Genomic DNA, 16419 nt, shown 5'->3' on the forward strand with positions numbered 1-16419 from the left:
AGACTGCCAGATGCCCTAATTACAAAATAACATTTAAAAGTTGTGAGGGTTTATTATCTGGTCACACAGAGCGATGATTCGCATCGCGCGCTGTAACCGGCCGGTGCACAGCGGCTGAGCCGTCCCGTCCCCCGCGTCACCCGGCGCCACCGGCGCCTCACGGAACACACAACTCGCACTATTACGATTAAAAAGCGGATTTTCGTCCAAGTGAGCTGGGAAGTGTTTCCAGCGTCCGGCTGTTCCGGGCCGCTCTGCCCGGACATCGTTCCTCTGCTCGTGTCTTTCCAGCGGCAGAACCGCGACTTGCCCGGGGGACACCGGGGACCGGCTCTTCACGGCAGGCGGAGCAGACGACGCGACACCGGTTTGCACCGACCTGGTCCCGTTCTGCAGCACTCGGGTGTAGCTACTCGGGCGCGCTACAACCCGACAAACGCCCAGGACGACACGAGTTTCACGGCGAGAAGCTGAAGCTGAAGCTGCAGGCGGTGACGGGCGGGCTCTGGGTTCGTGGCCGCAGGTTGCGGGGCTGTGACCACGTGTGGCCAACGCTGCGGCTGTTTGCAGAGCTGCCGTGGCTGCGGAGCCGCCTCCACACCGCAGCTCCTTTGGGGCACTTTGTACAGTGATTTTCCTCCTGCTGGTGCCGGGGATGCGGATCCCCAGAGACTCTACCCGTGCGTACCTGCGGTGCTGCTGCTCTCCCAGAGCCTGGAACAAACGAACGACTCAGTCTGCTGCTTCAGACCTCCCTTAATTTGTCCACTGCCGAGTTCTTTGTTGGGGCTGGGCTTCTGTTTTGTTTGGGGCTCTTTTTGTGGCTTTGCTTTTTTAACTCGGGGCTTATTGCTATTCCATTGTCAATAGTGCGGAGCAGAAAGAGCTGATTTAACAGAGCTAGGACTCTTTGGAACCGTGACAAGGGGCTGTGTGTTGTGGCTGATGTGATTTCACAATCCCTTTCTCTCCAGTTGTTCCAGTATGGACTGAATTCTGTGGACGGACTCTTTCCTGGCCTGCCGAACACTGTCCTGGCCCCCGGTCTCCACGGAATCCAGCTCCAGCAGCAGCTTGGTCAACATCTCCTCTAGAAGCCGGTACGATTTATCTGTCTTTTTCCCTACAAACTCATCCACCTCCTGCTCCAGCCGCTCGGCCGCCCCCATCACGTGGAGGATCCTCTGGATCTCCGGCTGGGCGGCTGCAGGATTTGCAGAGGGCTGCTCAGTGGGTTTCAAAGCAGCCTCCCGGCTCCCAGCCCGCGGTTTCCGCCGCGCAGCGTCGTACATCTGGGGCTGGGCGCTGTACTGCACTTTGGGGCTCGGGGGGTGCGCCCTGTGCTCATTCATTGTCCCCGAGGGCTGGTGGTTGACATCAGAATAGTAGCTGTGTTGGTCTGCGCTCTGCTCGGCTTGGTCGTAACCTGCATCCTGCAGTCAGACGGAAAAAAGACAAATCTTTAAGTGCATCTCCCTTAAAGCCGGGTTTAACCGTGCTCTCGAAAGGCAGCCAAAGCAGGGTGGGATCGGGTGCGGGTGACACGGTCACTGCCCTGAGGCGTGCGTGCCCGCGAGGGAGGGCAGAGCGGCTCGGCGCGGTGTTACCGGGGATCCGGGCGGCATTTCTGAGACTGTCACACACCGTGATGTCACAACACATCACGGCCCCGCGGGCTGGCGCCCCGAGTCCTGCTGCTCCTACCTAAACTGACCGTGCCTGGACAAAGGGGCATCCCCAGGGGAGCCAGGCTTGGAGGAAAGCTCTATCATCTATAGTAATAATAATAATAATAATGATAATTATAATTATAATAATGATAATAACAACAATACACGGTCGGGTGGTCGGGAAGGCGCTGCAGAAGCATCGGTTGTACCTTTGTGTCCCAGGCCGGGGGGTGGGCAGGGGCTGCGCTGCCGGCCCAGGGCGGGTGCGGGTCGGAGCCGAAGGGGTTCCCGTGCCCGGGGGCCGCGGGCCAGGCGTAACGCACCCCATAGACGCTGGGGAGGCCCCACGTGTCCTCTGGGGCTCGCAGCTGCGGCCCCTGCAGCGTGACCCCCGGGTTGTCTCCGTACGAATACTGCGGGATGGGCATTCCCGGGGTCTGCAAGAAAAGGGGGGGACAGGCGTTACCCCCGGAGTCGCCCCAAGCACCCTGCGCTCCGGACAGCCCTGGGAATGGCCACAGCATCACCCTTGCTGCCCAGTTCCTGCTTTCCTGACCCACGGGCTTGGAGTCTGTGGGGAACAGGGTGACCATCAGTTTTCATAAGAATAAAAACCATAATAATAAATATAAGAATAAAATATTTATAGGAATAAAAAGTACAAGCTGCGCAAGGCACAGCAGCCACACGGAGCCATGGATCGCCTAGAGGACACACTGGGGGTGCTCCCTCTGCTGGGGCCCCCACAAAACCACACCTTGTGCCCCAGGAAGCGCCATGGCCACTGTGGCCGTGGCTGTGGCCACTGCCCGGCCTCCTACCTGCGGGGGGGAGTAGCCAGGAACCTGCTGCCTCCGGAGCGAGGAGCCTTCGGCGGCGCCGTCCGGCGGGACGTAGTTCCAGGGGGGAGCGGGCGACGGGGGCCGGTACATCCCCGCTGAGTCCATGGGGTAGGGGGTCCGCGGGGGCCCGGAGCAGTAGTACCCCCGTGTCTGTGGCAGCCCGGCATAGGGGGAGGCAGCGCTGGGAACTGGGGGGTACGGGGAGCCGTAGGCTCCGTTCATGTAGGGAGAATCCATCGCCTACAGAAGAGCAGAGGAGAGGTGACGGGACATGGGGCAGAGGGGATGGGACATGGGGATGGGACACGGAGAAGAGGGGATGGGACACGGGGATGGGACACGGGGCAGAGGGGATGGGACACGGGGCAGAGGTGATGGGACATGGGGCAGGGGGCTCTGGTCTACCCAGCAGCAGCCCGGGGACAGCACCGGCCCTTCCTGCAGTGTCTAACTAAGGGGTTCATTTGTCCCTGGGCCGATTTGCCCCAGTTTTAGGTTTTTCTGCTCCAACATGGCTTTCTGTCACCAGACTGCCCATGGGCTGGTCCCACCGCCCTCGCAGCACGCTCGGGGACACCCGCAGATCACTCCAGATTTGTCTGGAAGGTGGGAAGAGGAGGGGATACACCAAGCTTAACCATGCTTCGCTTAGCTAAGCCTTGCTCAGAAATACACATACAATTCCTTGCAGCAAGAGGCTCTTGGGTGGTTCAACCAAGTCAGTTTAGTCACTGACTGGGGGATGAAAAGAAAAACACTCCGGGAAAAGCGCATTTCCCCGCTCGATCAAGACCAGCCGGTTCTGGGCCCCGCTGGGGCCCTGGGATCCGAGAGCTTGTGTGGGCAACGTCCGTACGTCCGTCTGTGAGAATTTATCTGAGAGCATGCAAACAATTGATGTATATTGAACGCTTCCATCCGCCCGTAGCGGAGATAATTAAGCGTCGGGGTTCCGGGATGACTCCCCGTAGCTTTGGGCAAAGCATTTTTTCGCAGGTGAGCTGTTCAACGGGTGATTGTGTCACCCGCGTGCCGGGGTTTATGGAAGGACCGCACAGACCTATACATCCCATAGGATTCAAACAAACCGCAGCACAAAGCGGCAGCGAACCGGGGACGGCGCCGTTTCCGCGGGGAGCTCCCCGTTAAAATCCCCGCCCTGCAAATGTCACCTTGAACTCGATACGAAGGTAAAACTTCACCGCGTTCGCCGTTTGATGTGTTTTTCTCCCGTTAACATCCGCCCAAACCCCGGGGAAAGGGGGGGGAGCGGATTTTTCACGCAAAACGGCTCCTTTTGGCAACGGAGCTGAGAAAAGCACCCCAATGGGCCGTGGGGAAAGTCAGGGATGGGCTGAAGGATCCGGGCGGCGCGTCCCGGCTCGGTGCCGCCGTCCCGGGGGTGTTTTGGGGGAGCCGGTACCGGCCGCGCAGCGCTGCCCGTGCAGCCGGGGGGACGGACCCCGCGCCTGCCCCCGCCCCGGGCACGGGGTGGGCTGCAGCCCCGGTAGTTCGGCTCAACGGCCGGGATCGGGGCGGCCGCCTCCCCGCCGCCCGCCCGGTCCCCGCCGCCCCCGCCGTTACCTGCGCGGCCGCCGGCGGGCGGGAGGACCCGGGGGGCCACGGCGGGCCCGGCTCCGCGGCGCGGCCGCAGGGCTCCATGGCCGCCGCCCCGCCCCGCCCCGCCCCGCCCCGCCGCCAATGGCCGCTGCCTGGCCCCACCGCCAATCGGCGGCCGCGCCTCGCCGGCGCCGACCAACCAGCGTCCGCCCCGCGAGCACGGCCGGCGCGTCTTAAAAGGGCGGGCTAATGTGGGGCCCACCCGGCAGCGGGGCGGTTCCGGGGCGGCGGCGGCTCCGGCGCATGGCGGCGCTTCCGCTGGGGGCGGCGCGGCGGCACCATGAACTACATGCCCGGCACGGCCAGCCTCATCCAGGACATCGACAGTGAGTGCAGCGTGCGGCCGGGCCGGGCCCTGCCCGCGCCGGGAGCCCCGGCCCCGGGGGCACCGTCCCCGCCGGGCGGCCGGTCCCCGGCGGTGCTGCCCTCCGCGGGGGTTGGACCTCCCGTTGTCTGCGGGTCCTGCTCCCCGTGGGGCGGTCGGACCCCTCCTTTCCCAGGGGAACTGCCCCCGTGTGCGCACCGGTCACGCGTGGGGCGTCCGCGCTCCCCGGGGCCGGTTGACCGGACATCTCCGGTGTCCCCCCGGTGTGTGTGGAGGGTGGGGGGCGGCCGTGGCTGACCCCTCCCGCGCTCCCTGTCCCTCAGAGAAGCACCTGGTCCTGCTGCGGGACGGCCGGACGCTCATCGGGTACCTGCGCAGCATCGACCAGTTCGGTAGGTCCGCACCGGGGGGGGTTAGGCCGGGATTTGGGTGCAATCCGGTGCCGGCCGAGTGCGGGGGCTGCGGGGAGGAGGAGCAGAGCCCGGCGGGGCCGTTTGCATGAGCCGGGGGATGTTCCCGTGTCTGTAGGGGCCGTGCTTACCGGAGCAGCTCCCGTCCCAAACGGAGCTGCAGTGGTAACAAGGGTTTGGATTAGGGGGGAGTTCCCTGTTTCATGGTCCCCGCTCAGCTGCACCAACTGCCTACAGCAACGACCCCGCCGTGTGCCGGTCCTGTGCATTTTCTTAGCTGAAATCAATACGAGTTTTAAAATAAATCAGTTTCGTAGTGTGTAAAGTGATGTGGTTGCAGGTTGTGTTTTTGGAGTGTGTTTGCGTTGTGGGTTAAACCCCCACCTGTGTGTCCACTGGAATTGGTGTTTCACGGAGATTTCTCCCAGAACCAGCTGCTCTTTCCCCCGGTTACATCCAGCACTGGTGCTCTGACGTCTCCTTTTGAGCCATCGCTGCTGTGGGTTTGGTACCTGGGTGGGATGCAGTGTTCTTCACAGCTAGAAAATGTAGCAAAACATGGATTATTTTCTCTCTGTCTCTCGATCACTGCAGCAAACTTGGTGTTGCACCAGACGGTGGAGCGCATCCACGTGGGCAAGAAGTATGGGGACATCCCTCGAGGCATCTTTGTTGTGAGAGGCGAGAATGTCGTTCTGCTGGGGGAAATAGTAAGTAGGCGGCTCACCCTGCCTGCTCTCTCACCGCAGCTGCGTGTCCGTGTGTCTGTCTGCTGTGAAATACGGTTGCTGCCGTCCCCGCTGGCTTTGTGTCCCTCCAGACCGAGCTGCCCCGCAGATGCTGGAGCGTCCCACGAGCGGAGCTGCGCGGGCTGCTGCCGAGGGGCTGAGCGGCTGTTCCTCTTGCAGGACCTGGAGAAGGAGAGCGACACGCCTCTGCAGCAGGTGTCCATCGAGGAGATCCTGGAGGAGCAGCGTGTGGAGCAGCAGGCCAAGCAGGAGTCGGAGAAGCTCAAGGTGCAGGCGCTGAAGGAGCGGGGCCTCTGCGTCCCCCGGGCGGACACCCTGGACGAGTACTAGACGTGCCGCCGCTCGGACCCTTCCCCCGCGGCAGAGCGAGGGGTGCGCTGTGACCCGCCGTGTGCGGGGGGATCTCCTCGGGAAGGCGGTTTTTATTTTCAGGTTGTGTTTTCTGTGGCACAGATAACTGTAAAACAAAAATCACGCCATCGGTTTCTCCTTGTGGAGGAGGAGAGAAGGCGTCGGGCCGCCCTTCGAGGCGGGCAGGGGCACTGGGGAGCACCAGTGGTTTTGTTCAGGAGGCAAATAGCTTGGTCCTCTGGGTTTGTTTGCGTTTTCCTCCTCTCATGACTCTGGGCAAGAGTTTTCCTTGATGTGTAAATAAATCCTTGATCTCACCAAGACTGCTTTGCCGGTGTCTGGGACCGGACGCCTTCCCTTCTCTTGGGACGAACATCCTTGTACCAACTCTGGTCCCTGCACGGGGGAAATGGGCCCTTGGTCCTGCTGTGGCCGGACTTGCACTGAGGAGAAGCTGAAGGATGTGGTGAGATCCCTCCCTCTGGGGTGGGGAGCAGGACTTGGGGATCCCCTGCACCCCAACAGGGGCTGTTGGCTCCCCCCAGCTGGGCTGGGCAGCTCTCCAGCAGCTGAGCCCACTAATTACCCACTAACAAAGAGCTGCCACAGGGCTGGTTTCTCGGTGCTGGAGGAGCTGGTGTGGCTGCAGCAGGTACAGGGACCTTCATGTCCCGGGGCTGTTGGGTGATGGGTGCACCTTTGTGGGGCTTGCAGGGGGGCTCGGGGTGTCCTTGTGAGTGGGTTTTCTCTTCCAAAGGGGCTTGTTCCTTTGCAGGAGGAGCCCAGCTCTGCACCGGGTACAAACAGGTCTGGCTGCTGCGCTCCTGGAAAGTAAACAGCCGGGGTGCCCCCCCCAACTGACCGGCCCAGAAACGTGTTTCCCCGCACCCCGGGGGCTGGGCTGCTTGCTTCGAGGGGGGAAAAAGCGGTTTCCCTGTTGTATTTACTCGTGTAGGCTCGGGGGGGACGTCGTGAGTTTGGTGGCAAAACAGGAGTAAACAAGGAAACGCGACTTCTTGCTTTAACAAAAACAGCGGCTGGATGGAGCCGGTGGCGGCTCCCGCGGCTGCAGAATCTCCGCCGGGAGGAAGCGGCTCCTTCGCTTTCGTTGTTCGCCCGCCGCTGCTGCTGCCCGGGGGGGGCAGCGGGGGTGTTGGGGTGCGGGGTGGATGAAGGGGGGGTTCCCGTCCTGGGCTCAGCCCCGCAGCGTGGCGGGGACGGAGCTCCCTCGCTGCCGGCCCGGCGTCCCGTTTCGGAGGAGGAGGAGGAGGAAGGCTGCTGTGCCGCAGCCGCTGCCGGGGGCTGCAAGGGGCTGGTGCTGCCCGACCGCAAAGCGGGAGGGGGGATCCCCAAGACGGGGTGGGCGCTCCCGTGCGCTGCCCCTTACATAAGCCCGTGACGCCAGGGGGCGGCCCGTGACGTCACGGCGGTGACGCAGCCCCGGAGGCGGCCGGACCGCCCCGCGCCGCCGGGCCGGGCATGGTGAGCGGCGGCGGGGCTGCTCCCCGGCCCCGCCATGGAGCTGGAGAACATCGTGGCCAACACTGTCCTGCTGAAGGCCCGCGAAGGTACCACCGCGTCCCCGTCCCGTTCCCACGCTGCGTCCCGGATCCACCCCGGTCCCGTTCCCACGCTGCATTCCCAGTCCCATCCCGGTCCCGTTCCCACGCTGCATCCCGGGCCCCTCCCCACGCCCCCTCCCTGTATCCCCCTCCCCACGGGCACCCTCGGCCCCTCCACGAGCACCCCGGGACCCCTCCACCAGGGGTGGTGGGTGGCCGGGGGGGGCTCATCCCGGTTGGCTTTGTGCAGTCCCTGCAAGGGGACGGCTGCCCAGGTGCTGCGGGACATATCTGTCTGTGTGTCCCACCCACCCTGTGGACGCAGGGACACAAAGCAGAGAATTTAAGAAGCGGTTTAGGTGCAGTTTCCCCAAGCGGTGCATGTGCTGAGACACCGCGGGCTCAGGACGACCGAGAGCCGCTCTGTCCGTCTGTCCCTCTGCGCCAGCAGGACGTGTCAGGCGTGGATGAGGCTCCCGTGAGCAAAACTTTGCGCGGTGCAGGCCTGTGCGACAGGCGCTTCCAGGAAAAACACGGCCTCACCGGTGGAGCCGGGCTGGTGCCGGTGCCACCGCACTGGTTTGAGCCCCACCGGCAGCTGCGGTGAGGCCTGGGGGGGCACAAGGCTTGGGCATTTGTGCCCCTTCAGACGCGGGGCTTGGCACGGGCTCCCGGGGCAGCGCGGGAGCCTTTGTTTGCTTTTGGTTTCCTTTGGAAAACCGGCGCCCTCGTCGCTGAACCTTTGTGACCGAAAAGCAAACGGCCCCAAGATCCGCTGGGGCAGCCCTGGGGACAGGGCGGCTTGGAGGTGGTCCCATTTTTGGTTTCGGAAATCCATGTTTTCTAAAGGTTTCCTTACTCCCGACGTGTTTGCTTCCAGCAGCACTGGAGACGCTGTGGGGATGGAGCTGGAGAGGTGCCGGTGCCTTCGCCGGGGAGGGAGGTTTGGCATGGGGAGCTTGGGGCAGCCGGACCGTTGGCACCGACATTCTGTGCTCCGGGCTGGAAGCTGCTCTCATCCCACGGGATGCAGGGCAGACACCTGCCCAGCGACCTGCAGCCCAGGGAGGGAGGTTTTGGCCCCGGGGCTGGTGGGGGCTCTGCACCGCGGGGCCACACGGGTTAACGTCGGCGTGCAAGGGCTGCGAGAGGCGCCGGAAGCCGGGAGTGGAGCGGGACGGGGCTGGGTCCCGGCTGGGCGGCCGCTTCCCTCTCCGGCGCCGTGGGGAGGACCGGAGCCGTCTCAGCAGAAAGCTGACACCCCCCGGCCGTGCCCGGGCGTCCCCACGTTTGAGGGTCACAGACCAGCCTTGCTTTAGGAGGCGCAGGGGGCTCAGTGAGGTGTCAGATCCAGCGTTTGGATGTGATGTGTAAGTTGGAGGGCTCTGTGGTTTGAGGGGCTCCTCGAGCTGCTGCCGCACGCTGTGCCCCTCGAAAGGACCTTGCTCTGCTGCGGGGCCCCTCGCTTTGGCCTCGTGACCCTTCCAGGAGCTTTGCGCCCCAAAAGGTGGTCTGGGGGGTGCCCCATGTGGGCTGCGGGGGTCTCTGGCCGGCCGGTCTCCCTGGGCTTCGTGTCTGTCTCTGCTGGAGCTTTCAAGGAGCTGGTGTCCACAAGGGCTCCTGAAGCTCGGGGAGCCAGGAGGGTTTGTTCGCCCGTGGAAGTGCCCGGGATAAACCCCCGGGAGCGTGCAGGCGCGGGGCAGATAACCGGCGGTGAGTAAGGCCCTATGGCTGCCGGGGCGGGGGCAGCCGCATCCGCACCTCGCTGGGCATTGGTGCCACCCCACCGCAAACCATCCGGGCACAGAGCACCCCGGGGATCGCGCTCCCGCCTGCCGCGGGGCTTTCGCGGCTGTGCTGGTGTGACACACCTCCCTGCGTGTGCCGTGTGGTACGTGGGCTCCTTGCCACCGAGGAACAGTTTGATTTTGCTTTCAGCAGATTGTCTGGTTGCCACGGTTGGTGCAGCAGCATCCTCGAGGGCTTTCCCGGTGTGGTTCACTTAAGGGGAGCAGGGCAAGGCGGGCTCCAGTTTCTCTTTCTATCTTTCCCGCTGAGTCCTGCTGCTGGCTCTGGCTTGTGCCGGCAGGGACAGGAGTGGGGACATGGTGCCGTCTGTGCTCGCCCTGGCTGTGCTGTGCCGGGCACGCTGCGGGGGCACCGGACCGGGGCAGGAGGATGCTGCAGCAGGAGCCTGCGTGGGGGCAAAACCCTTCTGAAGTGAATCTCCCTATGTGCTCAGCTCCCCTCCTCCCCATCCAGCCCCAGCCCTTCTGCAGTGCCACCGTCCCCGCTGAGAGCACGTCCCCAGGGCTCAGCCGGGGGAGATGCGTTGGGATGCGGGTGATGAGCGTTAATTTAGTTTTTATCGTTGCAGCAAATAAGTCGAAATTTGGAAGGAGCGCTGTAAAGGGCCAGGCGGTGCTGGGGCTGGTACCTGCAGGGGAAGAGGCAGGGAGGGGATCGCGTGAGCAGCGTCCAGCTGCGGCCTCCGAGCATCCCTGCAAGGTCGATGGCTCCTGGTGCGGGCGGAGGGTCCTGGGCATCCCCCCGTGCCAGCCGCCCGGGGCTCCAGCCTGGGCATTGCGGGGCGAGGGGAGCGGCTGCTCCTCTTCCTTCAGCACCAGGTGCCCAGGACCCCGTGTTGCTGGTCTCGGGGTGCCCGGGGACCTGTCGCCGCTGAGGCCGCTGCACTGGCTGGCGGGGCTGTTCCTGCCGGAGGAAGGAGCCGATGACGGCAGGAAGCTCTGCCCGGCCGAAACACCGCCCGTGCCGGAGCCCAGCACCGTGGCGTCCCTTGGGCTGGCCACGGCGTCACCGGGCGGTGCTGGCCGGCCACCAGCTCGGAGCCGCGCTGATGTCAGGTCCCTGCAGGGATGACTTCACGCGCCAAGCATCCGCCAGCAGCGGCTGTGGGGCCATTGCTCTGCCCCCTCCATGTCCCTGGGGAGTCCCTGTCCCTGAGGAGGCAGGGGCTGCTGCGGGCAGGATGAGGGCTTGGTGGGGAGTGAAGGAAACTGGACGTTTTTGAGAGGGAACAACATGGAGCTGCAGCATCATTTGGGGTGAAGTGATGCCAAGGGGGCATCCCCTTGCTGCCTTGGGAGCCCCAACCGGGTGGGAATCCCTTTGGCTATCTGGGGCAATGGTCCCTTGGGGGCTCAGAGCCCTCTCCACGCTCAGGGTGGGTTTTCACCCATGGTTTTAGAGCTGCCCAAAGCCCCAGTGCTGGTGGTGGCGGGTACGTGTGTGAGCGATGGGTTTTGGGGACCAGCAGTAATGGGATGGGGGGAAAGCCCAAACCAGGTGACTCTGCAGCACTGGGCTGGGGCTCTGGTGCCCCGTTGTCCCATCGCCACCGGGCCGGGGCAGCGCCGCCCGTCCTGCTGACCTGACCTCTTCTCCCACTGCTGCAGGAGGCGGCGGCAAGCGGAAAGGCAGGAGCAAGAAGTGGAGGGAGATCCTGCGGTTCCCGCACATCAGCCAGTGCGATGAGCTGCGCAAGGGCCTGGGTGAGACGGGGAGGGCGCTGGGAAGCAGCAGGACCGGCTCCCGGGTCCCGGCTCGGGGACACGGTGGGCACAGGGCTGCGGCACACGCTCGGCGTGTCCCGTGGCACGTCCCACCTTCCCTTGCAGAGCAGGACTATGGCAACCTGTGCCAGAAGCAGCCCATCGGCCGGCTGCTCTTCCGGCAGTTCTGCCAGACGCGGCCGGAGCTCCAGCGCTGCATCCGCTTCCTGGACGCCGTGGTGAGGGACGCGCGTGATGCCACCGGCGCTGCTGGGGACGGGGACGTGCAGGCGCGTTTGCCCGGGATGGGGCTGGCGGGGGGTGCGCAGAGCCCCGGGGTTGCGGCTGGAGCTGGTGCAGCGGCACCGGGGGCTGCGGGGGGCAGAGACCACCCCGTCCCGGTGCCCCGCAGGTGCGTCTCTGGGTTGTGCTGCAGGATGGGGCTCTCCAGCCCAGCAACCTCCGAATGCCGCGAGGCTGATCCCATTGCCGCAAGGCTTCAGCTGCGGCACAAACCTCCCGAAATGACCCACATGTCCCCTTACCACACGGTTGGTGGATGTGTGGGGACACAGGGCAGAGCCTGCAGCCCCCTCCTCTCCTGCACATCCCAGGCGGATTATGAGCTCTCCCCAGATGAGAAGCGGAAGGAGATGGGGGAAGAGATCATCCGCCGGTTCCTCCAGCAGGAGGTGAGTCCCGGGGGGCTTTGTGCCCCCAGGCAGCTGGAGCAAGACGGGGTGAGAATGGGATGGGAGCAGCAGGGTGCGGGGGGTCCCTTGCTGGCCAAGGAGCCACGTCCCCTCTCTCTGAGCATCCTGGTGGCACCCACCACCAGCCGGGCGACGGGTGGGCTGCGAGGGCGACGCAGCGGGGTGGGGGGCACATCCATCTGCTCCCCCTGGTAGTCCCCGGATTTCCTGCCCGAGGTGGGGCAGCCCCACGCCAGCCGCTGCCTGCAGGACCTGCAGAAGAGCCCCTGCAAGGACCTGTTCAGCAGCTGCCTGTGGTGAGTGTCCTGCCCGGGGACGAGCGCCCTGGGGGCTGTGGGTGATACTGACTGTCCCGTGTCCCCCCACAGCCCCCTGCACCAGTACCTGAGTGGGGACCCCTTTGCTGACTACCGGGACAGCATGTATTTTGACCGGTTCCTGCAGTGGAAGTACCTGGAGAGGTGAGTGGGGGTCTGAGGGGTCTTGGGGGGCTCTGGGGGGCAGTGGGGCTGATGTGCCCAGGGCTGTGTGCTTCAGGCAGCCGGTCACCAAGGACACGTTTCGGCAGTACCGGATCCTGGGCAAGGGCGGTTTTGGAGAGGTACGGCCATGGGGAGAGGGTGGGGGGCAGATTTAGGGCTGGTGGGGGCTCACCCCACCGCCGTTCCCCCCGCAAGGTGTGCGCCTGCCAGGTGCGGGCCACGGGGAAGATGTACGCCTGCAAGAAGCTGGAGAAGAAGCGAATCAAGAAGCGGAAAGGGGAGGCGATGGCCCTGAACGAGAAGCAGATCCTGGAGAAGGTCAACAGCCGGTTCGTGGTGCGTGTGGGGCTCTCCGGGGGGGCCGGGGGGCCCGGGACCGGTGCTGACAGCCGGGTGGTGCAGGTGAGCCTGGCGTACGCCTACGAGACGAAGGATGCGCTCTGCCTGGTGCTGACCATCATGAACGGCGGCGACCTCAAGTTCCACATCTACAACATGGGCAACCCCGGCTTCAAGGACGAGCGGGTGGTTTTCTACGCGGCGGAGATCTGCTGCGGGCTGCAGCACCTGCACCAGGAGGGCATCGCCTACCGGTGAGCGGGGCCACGGGGGGCGGCTGGGTGGGGCCGCGCCATGCTGAGCCGTCCGTCTGTCTGTCCCCGCAGGGACCTGAAGCCGGAGAACATCCTGCTGGATGATGATGGTGAGGAGGGAGCTGCTGGGGCTGGTGCTGCCCGTACTCTGGGCTCTGGGTTGGGTCTCCGTGTGCTTCCAGGGGGGATCTGGTGGTGGTTTGGGGGGGACGTGCAGGGATGTGGGGGGGGCCCTTTCCTGCTGCTCTCCATGCAGAGCTGGATCTGGGGAACAATTTCTTCCCCAAAGGGCTGTGGGGCATTGGAACAGGCTGCCCAGGGCAGTGCTGGAGTCACCATCCCTGGAGGGCTGGACAGACGGACAGGAGGTTCTCAAGACACGTTGCAGTGCCAGAGTGGGTTATGGGTGGACTCCATGATCCTGAGGGTCTCTTCTACCAAAACGATTCTATGATGCCCCCAACCCCCTCCCTGCCCCAGGCCACATCAGGATCTCCGACCTGGGGCTGGCGATCAAGATCCCCGAGGGCGAGACAATCCGCGGCCGCGTGGGCACCGTGGGCTACATGGGTGAGCGTGGGGCTGCGCCAGCGGGGGTCCCGTTGCCGCGGTGCCCTCCGGGGCGCTGACGGGTGCGGGGCCGTGCCCGCAGCCCCGGAGGTGATCAGCAACGAGCGCTACAGCTTCAGTCCCGACTGGTGGGGCCTGGGCTGCCTGGTGTACGAGATGATCGAGGGGCAGTCGCCGTTCCGCGCCCGCAAGGAGCGCGTGAAGCGGGAGGAGGTGGAGAAGCGGGTGCAGGAGGAGCAGGAGCCCTACTCGGAGAAATTCGGCGAGGATGCTCGGGCCATCTGCAAGATGGTGAGTCGGGGAGCGGCTGGTCCCTGTTGCGGGGGACGGGGTGGGCTCTGACCCACCCCCCATGACCCCCTGTCCCCCTGCGCAGCTCCTGGCCAAGGACCCCCGGCAGCGGCTGGGCTGCGGGGCCGAGGGGGCGGCCGAGGTGAAGCGTCACCCCTTCTTCAGGAGCATCAACTTCAAGCGCCTGGAGGCCGGCATCATGACACCCCCCTTCGTGCCCGATGTAAGGGACCGGGGGTGGGCGCTCCGGGGGGTGATGCCCGTGCCCCCCGTGACGGTTCTGCTCCCGCAGCCCCGGGCGGTTTATTGCAAGGACGTGCTGGACATCGAGCAGTTCTCCACGGTGAAGGGCGTCAACCTGGACCAAACCGACAGCGATTTCTACGCCAAGTTCGCCACCGGCAGCGTCTCCATCCCCTGGCAGAATGAGGTACCGGGGGCGCCGGGGGGTCCTGCCCCATGGCAGCGCTGCCAGAGCTGCCCGTGCCCACCCCCGCGGGTACTTGCCCCCCCAGATGATTGAGACCGAGTGCTTCAATGACCTCAACGTGTTCGGCCCTGGCGGGACCCGCTCCCCCGACCTGGACTGGTGGCAGCTGCCCGAGCCCCCCAAGCGCAGCCTCCTGCAGAGGCTCTTCCGACGCCATGTAAGAGACGGGGGATTTTTGGAACGGGGGTGTCCCGGGGTCTCCCCGAGCCCCCCAGCTGACTGCCTGCCATCTGTCTGTCCCTCGCAGCCGTCCGACTACCCCATCGGCACCGCCATCCACCCCCCCGACCCGGCCGCCAGCAACTCGCACCCCCCTGCAGCCAACGCCACCTGCCGAACCCCGGCCCCGTCCTGACCCCTCTCGCCACCCCGGGGGAGCCCCCAGCCCCCCACGCCCTCCCATGGTTCCCTGGGGCTGGGGTCTCGGGGGCGCTGACATGCGTGGGGTGATGGGGCAGAGTCTGCTTGACCCCAACCCTGGCAGCCCTACGGCCCTTCCAGCTCTTCTTGGGGGTCCCACTGCAGGGTGCCCCCCCACCTGCCCCCCCAGCCACTGCCAGGGGAAGGGGCCAGGGCAGGGACCTATTTTTGCTGCGTTTGAGCCCGTTATCTTATCGCCACTCGGTGCGTGACCTCTGCGGGCACGGGGGGGGCTGCGGGTTTATCTGCACTCTCCGAATAGAAACAAAGGCAGCCTTGGAGCTGGGGGGACACCCCCGGCTCCCCCTGGCCATGCTGCAGCGGGAGTGACGGGGTCACCCCGACAGAGCCCCCGCTCGGGGAAACACCGGCTGCCCCCTCCGGCTCCGGCCACCACAGTGTGAAATGGGCTCAGGAAAGGGAATTTTCTCGAACGTGGGGGGCCTGGGGGGTTCCCTTTGTCACTTTGTCCTCCTGGGGCTGGTGGGGTGCAAGGGGCAGCACGTGGGTGTGCAAGGGACAGCACGTGGGTGTGCAAGGGACAGCATGCGGGTGTGCAAGGGACAGCACATGTGGGTGGGGGGGCTGTGCTGCCCCCCGCTTCGGGCCCTGGTGCATCTCTGCCTCCAGCACCTTTGGTTTACATTCAATCCGGTTTTGTACATTTGTAAACAGTTGTAAATATTTGTACGTTGAGCGCCTGGATGTACATTTTTAAGGTAAAAGCTGCAAACGGAGCCGCGTGTTGACTTTGCATGGGGAGGTTTTGGGGAGGCATTTTTGGGGATGGGGGCTCGTTGGGTGCTGTGGGGGCTGCTGTGGCTGTTTTGCCTTGGCCAGTGTTTGCTCCCCAGGAAGGGGTGGGAGGGTGCTGGGCACCCGTCCTGGTGCAGGCTGTGCTGTGTCCCCAAGCGTCCCCGCGCTGGACCGGCCGTGCTCCCCCTGTGCCCCCCGCACCCCCAGCTCGGGGGTCCCAGCTCAGCATCCCCAGCCGAGGGTCCGGGGGGGTCCGGGCAGCTCCGAGCAGGCGGGCGGTGCCAGAGCACACGTGGGAGCAGCCAGGGGGACGGTCCCGGTGCCCGAGGTAGGTGCTGGGACCCCAACCCCGTCCCAGCTGCCTGTGGCACCGCACAGCACTGCTGCTCACTGGTGCCATGGTGCCGTCCCGGTGTCATCCCCAGTGCCATCCTGGTGCTGCGGTGCCATCCTGGTGTCATCCCTGGTGCCATCGTGGTGCCGCGGTGCCATCCTGGTGTCATCCCCAGTGCCATCCTGGTGCTGCGGTGCCATCCCGGTGTCATCCCCGGTGCCACCCTGGTGCTGCGGTGCCATCCCGGTGTCATCCCCGGTGCCACCCTGGTGCCGTGGTGGGGCTGCCGACCCTTCTCCTCGCAGGCTCAGCAGACTCGGTGACAGCGAGGGACCCTGTGGGACATCCAGAGGAGATGCTGAGGTGGCACTGGGAGCTGGTGAGTGTCGGGGTTGGTCCCAGTTAACCAAACGGGGGGTCCCAGAGCTGTTTTGGCACAGCTCCCTGGCTGTGGGTCTCTGTGCCGCTCTGGGGACCGGCCGCCTGGAGCGTTTGCTGCATGTGCCACGGTGCAGCGTGACTGTCCCTGCGTGTCCCCTCCCGGGGGGCTCAGAGGGACTCGTGCCCTTCCAGCCCCCAGCCCAGCGCCGGAGGGGTGGCTCTGCCCCGGCTCTCTTGTGGTTCTTCTCACAAACAACTGCGTGTCCTTGTGCCGAGGCCTTGTGCCCGGCAGCGGCTGCTCCGGCGGGGATAACAGCGGTTTGTAGCTGGGGGGTCTCCGTGTCACCC

The 16419-nt window shown here is 65.1% G+C and overlaps 3 protein-coding genes across 13 annotated transcripts; 2 read left to right on the plus strand and 1 right to left on the minus strand.

Moving 5' to 3' along the window:
• Positions 1 to 19: 19 nt before the first annotated feature.
• BAG4 (BAG cochaperone 4) lies at positions 20 to 4230 on the minus strand. 2 transcript variants are annotated; one of them, XM_065040863.1, is made up of 4 exons: positions 4097 to 4230; positions 2492 to 2752; positions 1880 to 2107; positions 20 to 1433 (listed from the first exon to the last, which is right to left on the minus strand). In XM_065040863.1, the coding sequence occupies exons 1-4, from the start codon at positions 4172 to 4174 to the stop codon at positions 954 to 956; spliced, it is 1047 nt and encodes a 348-aa protein (XP_064896935.1). In that variant the 5' UTR covers positions 4175 to 4230; the 3' UTR covers positions 20 to 953. The 2 variants fall into 2 exon arrangements, with proteins under 2 accessions (XP_064896935.1, XP_064896936.1); XM_065040864.1 differs by lacking the exon at positions 4097 to 4230 and adding an exon at positions 3192 to 4070.
• A 71-nt stretch (positions 4231 to 4301) lies between these two features.
• LSM1 (LSM1 homolog, mRNA degradation associated) lies at positions 4302 to 6288 on the plus strand. 2 transcript variants are annotated; one of them, XM_065040868.1, is made up of 4 exons: positions 4302 to 4458; positions 4781 to 4849; positions 5462 to 5577; positions 5776 to 6288. In XM_065040868.1, exons 1-4 carry the CDS (start codon positions 4413 to 4415, stop codon positions 5944 to 5946), a joined length of 402 nt encoding a protein of 133 aa, XP_064896940.1. In that variant the 5' UTR covers positions 4302 to 4412; the 3' UTR covers positions 5947 to 6288. The 2 variants fall into 2 exon arrangements, with proteins under 2 accessions (XP_064896940.1, XP_064896941.1); XM_065040869.1 differs by lacking the exon at positions 4781 to 4849 and having other exon boundaries at positions 4348 to 4458.
• Positions 6289 to 7289: 1001 nt separating this feature from the next.
• LOC102084308 (G protein-coupled receptor kinase 5) lies at positions 7290 to 15337 on the plus strand. 9 transcript variants are annotated; one of them, XM_065040856.1, is made up of 16 exons: positions 7290 to 7535; positions 10946 to 11041; positions 11168 to 11280; positions 11617 to 11733; positions 11950 to 12050; positions 12123 to 12215; positions 12277 to 12355; positions 12432 to 12572; positions 12639 to 12829; positions 12902 to 12939; positions 13310 to 13399; positions 13482 to 13690; positions 13776 to 13913; positions 14004 to 14120; positions 14206 to 14337; positions 14428 to 15337. In XM_065040856.1, exons 1-16 carry the CDS (start codon positions 7484 to 7486, stop codon positions 14533 to 14535), a joined length of 1815 nt encoding a protein of 604 aa, XP_064896928.1. In that variant the 5' UTR covers positions 7290 to 7483; the 3' UTR covers positions 14536 to 15337. The 9 variants fall into 9 exon arrangements, with proteins under 9 accessions (XP_064896928.1, XP_064896925.1, XP_064896927.1 ...); XM_065040853.1 differs by having other exon boundaries at positions 7304 to 7535; positions 13983 to 14120; XM_065040855.1 differs by having other exon boundaries at positions 7315 to 7535; positions 12292 to 12355; positions 13983 to 14120.
• Positions 15338 to 16419: the final 1082 nt, after the last annotated feature.

This window comes from Columba livia, chromosome 25 (assembly GCF_036013475.1).
Source record: "Columba livia isolate bColLiv1 breed racing homer chromosome 25, bColLiv1.pat.W.v2, whole genome shotgun sequence".
In the NCBI taxonomy this organism is placed as follows: domain Eukaryota; kingdom Metazoa; phylum Chordata; class Aves; order Columbiformes; family Columbidae; genus Columba; species Columba livia.